Raw genomic sequence first — 6,216 nt, 5'->3', positions numbered from 1 at the left:
ATCCATCGGAAAGTAGTCAGGGCAAGTCATTCATTTTGTTTATCTATCCGAGACCGCAAACTGACAATAAATGTTTTCTTCCACATATACAGGATATTTCCTCGAAACCCAGATGGTGGCGTGGCGCAAACAGCCAACAATCCGAGACCCGTTACGCAGCCAGGCGTCGCCGATTTTTCTGTAACCCCATGGGGTGTGTCCCAACAGGTGGGAACTGAACGCGAGCAGAAATATTGGTGATTTGTAATCACACCTGAATTCGTTGCATCACCTCTTGAGCTGAGTAAATACAAAACAATAAATAGATTTTCTGTTATCAGCGTTCCTTTTCTTTGAAACAGAAGGGTATCCTTAGGCTTAATTGGGTTCCCCCCGGTTCATATCATATTAATTTGTAATCGAATGTTTACCTCTGCAGAATAACCGCCGAATATCCCACCCACAACTATGAACTGTTGCCATCGATGACAGCAATCCACTTGTAGTATATACTGAAGCTTAACCGTCATACAATCATTAATAAAGTCCTAGTATAAAGCGGAAAGGACTTAGTGCAGAGAAGTAGCATATCCCTAGAGAAAATGTGCAAAATGAAAGTGTTCGCACTTTTGGACAACAATAAACCAAGTACATTTGGGCATCCTGTCCAAATTGGGCTCCATCCGCGGGACAAACACAGCGTACTTCGTCAACCCCACCCAACACATTCCTGGCGCACAACGAAGGGCGTACTCTAGTCAATCCGACAGCATGCGCACCATCGCAATCGCTTAAAAATACCATGTACTATGGGGTCTCCAGCAACATGTCCACAACGTGGACCGTAGCCAGGAAGGCTCGAAGGTCCCATGGCACTCACTCGGATTCAGCTACTTTCATTTCACGGACCGTCCCTCGAAGCTTTCGTCAACAATCGTTTGGAACAGGAAACAACGTTTTTTTTTGGGTAGATGTGGTTGGAAATGTCCTGAGCACATCCAAGCTACCTTAACCTGATAAGTTTAACATCCTGTCCCAACGATTCTGATTCGTTATCAAATAACCGCTTGCGCGCCACTTCGTTGGACACTCGCTGCAGGGGGCTAATCTTTGATATACTGTGGAGATACCGTTGATCAATCATTGGATGGGAAGGGCCAAGCCTCACAACCACAAAGCTTTTATTGTTGCCTTCAGCTCACGTGAAATTCGTTTCGGAATCCACAGACGAGACGGACTAGAGGTCACTGTCCCCGTCTTGATTATCCGTGTATTGATTTCAGCTGTTATACTGCAATCACAACTAACGTAGCTGATAAGATGGGAAAGCTAATCGTTGTGAAGTTTCATAGTCACAACTGGGGTGGAAAATTTGGAAGTAAGACTGCACCTTGAATGTGCGACACACGTGTCAAAACATGGGATCAACATCCCGTTTGTACGGGTACATAAGCGTCAAATGACCAGAGATGTCGTCAGCATAATACAAGTTCATTAATCTCTCCAGTAATGAGCTCGATACTTAGATTCACGACTTTCTGGAGTGCGCAATCCACGAAAACATCGATGAGAAAGCTAAACGAAAAGAGAGAGAACAACTCTGACGAACTCAAATAGTCGTGTGCAAGCGTTTGGACAGTTCACTGTACACCCTAACACAACCGAAGGTATGGAAGTACAGGGCACCTAGAATGTTCACCAAATTTAGGAGATATAAATTCAGACAACTAGTAGTATGTAACATACATTAGTGGCATAAACATGAAGTTACAATAACGGGAGCGTCTGGAAAGTGGACAGAATGGAACTGTGTTTAACCAGGCCACTGAATGTCAGAAAAGTGTTTCGAGATAAATGGCAGCTCTTGTAGAATAGTGCTACAGCTTGTAGTGGGCGTCGACAGGTCAGAATCCAGGGTGGGATTTTTGTCGGATAGGATATCAGGCGAACAACGGTCGCAAGCTGTGAGGTGCCGAGGAATGAGGTAAGTGGGAAAGAAATGCACGGGGAACACCGTGACGTTTAAGGCAGCGGAATGACAAAGCAAAATACTTCTCAAGTCTGGTTAGACAGGCAGAACAGAATGTGGGACGATGCAAGCAGAAACCAAACTCGAATAAGTTAGCCGGGGCTGAACGCAAAGGACAAAAAGAGACCATTTTGCCTAAGAACAATATTCCTTCAGGTAATTTTCTACCTTTCCCCCTCTCTGCTCGCTCCTCACGTTTGTGCGCCAGTATTTTCATCGACGTACCATATCTCAAAACCAAAAAAATGACGCGTGAATGTTCCCCATGGTTAACTGTAACGTTACTGGTATCCGCGTAGACGGATCACAGGGGTAACAAAATGAAGGACGATCTGTGAATGGATATCATCTTTTGCAATACGAGGTTAAGCATGAGATTAAGCGAGTAACAACGATAGTATCTGTTCAACCAGCTCAAGCAAGTTTTGGACAGGTGTAAGCCATTGGAGCTTGCACACTAAACTAATTTGATTCGAATTTGATACCAGACTCCTGAAACGTAACTCTTGAAGTAGCTTCCTACACACCATTGCAGTTAAAATCGCTCCTCGCTGAAAAAATCGTGGGCTGTGTGAGATGTCCCCTCAATACTTGGGAAATTCCCTAGAACTCCAGCGGAGATTGCATGTTCTCAGGTCTAGTCTTTCATTGAATGGAATATTCCTCTCGCCCATTTCAACGGTAGCGCACACTGTCCTCAAAAGACTGGCTTAACGTCGAATCAGATAACGACGGAGATTCCGGTCGCAGTGCATGACCTTCAAAATTCGATGCATCGTGGAAAATGGATCACCTCGTATGTTTTTCCCACTACTTCCGTGAAAATGAAAAGCGGTATAAAAAGCACCTAATTTTGAATGCAATCATCCAAGTGGTTTTCATGAGATTCATCAGTATAATAATGCCCAGTCTAGTCGTGAAAACATCGCTGATTAGGAGTCGCTCCTGTGGAAGTCTGTTGCACCAATCAACAGTGAAATAAACAAGGTATGCGCAGAGGCCTAAGATGGCTGTGATTGGAAAAGACCATGCGCTCCGGGTGATATACTGTTAACTTCAACGAATACGTAGAACGACGCATGTTCTGGAACTATGCGCCATCAAAGCTCTGCTCTGTATGGTCTATTTGACGAACAGCAGACCCGGGCCACCATATAGCAGTATGCTAGTAACTGTCCAATTCTCAGATACGCAGGGGTTTAATCACTGGTGATGGGCAAATGCAGTTCATAGCAGAAGTCTGCCATACATATATGTAATGGACACGTAATCCCGAAAACAAGTGAAATGGTGTTCTTTTAGGAAACATACCCTCTCGGAGGAGCACGTGCCTTTAGTCCCACATTTACAATAGAGGAATAAGTGAAGTCTAAATTTACTATGAAGAAAACTGGATGTCAACGGAATCACTATCGGCATTCAACGAGGCTTGTTGGATAATCTTTAGGGCAAGATGTCCGGTGGACAAATGAGTTAAAACTATTTGAGACGATCGGCTTGAGCTTATACACGTGATCCGACCCACACTGATGCTACTGTTTGGTCAGTTCTTTCTTGTGCTGGAAAACGGCGGGTTCTGTTTCCGAAATACATGCTTTTTGTTTGCAATAATGGCACTCCTGAGTTTTGCTATCACAGCGACCACTATCCTAGGAAGATGTCATGACACCCCAAGGAAGCACGAGGGCTGAGATACTATCAGGTCGCCCAAGCCTAGACAGGGGAAGTCGAGATGCAGAGGTCGAGTGTGAACCACGGACCCTCAGTTCAGTAAATTCGCGCTCTAACCACACGCCTCGACCAACAAAGCAGCTGAGAGTCCATTCTTTTTTCACCAGGCTATTCTGAGGACCTCTTTGTTCAAAAAGAAAGAAGCGGTTTTTTCTCTGAGCCATGCCAATCACTTTAAGGTGATCGAAAGTGAGTGCGCTCCATTGTGTTGCGCGACGCCCCGAGAGTCAGTGGGGAAATGGACTAGTATTAACGTGAAAAGAAATGTCACCGACGCTCTCAACATTTCTAACGTAACGGAAGAGCAAAATGTCATGCGATAACGAATACCTTCAGTGAGTCCGACAGACCGTTCAGCTGTAACACCCTTCCGGTGCCTAGCTGTCATGCCTACCAAAAGAAGCACGAGGGCTTGGATACTGCCAGGTTGCCTAATCCTAGACAAGGGAAGTTGAGAGGTATAGGTCGGGTTCGAACCACGGACCTTCCGGTCACTAAATTCGCGTTCTAACCACTGAGTCATCTCGGTCCGACAGATATACGCAAGTGGTCGACATTTTTCAGCAACTACCACACGATCAGGATACCTCTACACATCTAGTGTTGTGATGCACGGATTCAAGCGTTGACGAGAGCGTGCGACACTAAAAAAGGCAACTATCAAGACCAATCGTATGACTGTTAATCAGCTACCCGAACAGACGAACCCAATCCAATTCACAATTGCGTAGCAAAGTTTCCTACCATACCTAGTAGGTTACATCCTTCTGGGAAGCAGCTCTGCTGAAGAATTCCCTGACTTTTGGAATCGAGAAATCTCTCGCTCTTCTCGTGAGCATCCTCCACCTTCGGTTGCACGCTATTCGGGAGATGCACCGTCAACTCAGGTCGCTTACTTCAGAGTGCAGACATTAAGTACAGCTGAATGAACCTGGTTTTGACGAGTAATTTCGGCGCCTGGGGTTGGCAATGCAGATAGCATCAATAAGGTGATGTACATCAATGAATATTTGATCCTGTGGGGTAAGTGCCAAGGGGAATGGGATGAAATATGCGAAAGTGCAACACGGAAATCGTCAGCAGTAACATGTTTTCGCTCGCGCGCCCGTTGCACACAGTAAATAGGCGTCAGACCGGCGCAACTGTAGATGTGGACCGAAGTGCTTTTGATCGCATCGTCCATTATGGTACGGATGTAACAACATCCGATTTTTAAGGTTTGTAGTCATAGGTACTCGTCACGAACAGACCAATCTGACCTAAGGTACCCAGGACTACGCCACTAATGGGCAGAACTACACCACAATTAAGTTCTGAAAAAGAGTTGTACAAATACAGAGAACACAGAAGAATGCACCACAAGGCTGAAATTACAGACTGAAACCTGGCAAGTTGCTGAACTGCAGGAACATAGGGGGAAAAAGACAAAAAGTAGACCTGATACAAGCCTAGTTTTGCACAAAGCGATACGTGTCGGAGGTCACGTAAGTTAGGTACAATGCCGATTCTCAATAAAACTCGAGTAATGAACAAACCTTTCAAACCAGGAAAAACATCGGTAATTCAATGGAACAAGGATCCAAACCAGTGTCATATCACAAATGAAGTTCTTGGTTCTATCTATACGAGCTTCTTTGCCTGGAAGAAGGAACGCAGATGTCGCATCTGCCAAAAACCTATGACGCCAAGCAGAACCAATTGTCCGATGCTCCAATAGGTGACTCGTTGGCTAGTGCTCTCACTGAGACGCCGGAAGTACTCCTCCCGCACCTGTAAGCAAATAAGTGAATTGATGAGTACGAGCCCAAAACGATAGATAAACATTCAAAACTTCTCAATCAGGTGAATCGACTTCATTTTTCATCCGCAGAATGGACCGCGGATTAGGATTCATTATTTTCAACGAGTATTTGGTTCACCCCGACTTACCTGACTCTGTCACAAAGAGACAGGACCTTACCATGGTGACTGTTTGTGCACCTCTGTTACGTTTTGAGCCATACGGGGAGGTGTCCGTGACGCACCCAGTTTCACATACCAGATTGGTCAATAGTTAGACGTCTGACCCTGGCCCTCCATTTTGCACGTTGGAACATGTGTGGAGGCTTGTTCCGTAAATACTGAAAAGCACTCCCATTTCCGGACACCGCTGCCTTGTGATCAGGCTTTTGAGCCAAAGGCTTTGGTTCAGGACCCTAATCGTCCTCCCGTTTAGGTCTGGGCACCGTGATACACACAACTCTCATGCCACATCACCCGTCACGTGGTGTCAACAGCCGGGTCGCGTTACTTCCAGTGTACAGAAGAGCGGGTAAGCGAAAACATGCTACCTACCACTGGCGCTCACAGGCGGTCCTCGGGGACCGGATGAATGGATCTACTGAAGTAATCTACGCGAGAGCAGCAAGCGGGATTCCGGCCTGGTAGGGGTTGTGTTGACCAAATCTTCACACTGCGTCAGGTGCTAGAACAACGCC

The 6,216-nt window shown here is 45.8% G+C and overlaps 1 protein-coding gene across 1 annotated transcript in view; it reads left to right on the top strand.

Moving 5' to 3' along the window:
- The window catches only part of T265_01898 (hypothetical protein), a gene marked incomplete at both ends in the record, with an annotated part of 26,818 nt that extends 26,536 nt beyond the window's left edge, over nt 1-282 (top strand). Inside the window, one exon of the mRNA XM_009166024.1 lies at nt 93-282. Coding sequence (XP_009164288.1) covers nt 93-218 — 126 coding nt within the window. The remainder of the gene's footprint in view (nt 1-92) is intronic.
- Nucleotides 283-6,216: the final 5,934 nt, after the last annotated feature.

This window comes from Opisthorchis viverrini, assembly GCF_000715545.1.
Source record: "Opisthorchis viverrini unplaced genomic scaffold opera_v5_21, whole genome shotgun sequence".
In the NCBI taxonomy this organism is placed as follows: domain Eukaryota; kingdom Metazoa; phylum Platyhelminthes; class Trematoda; order Opisthorchiida; family Opisthorchiidae; genus Opisthorchis; species Opisthorchis viverrini.
Note: the sequence above shows the minus strand (reverse complement) of the source record. Positions and strands in the feature narration are given on the sequence as shown.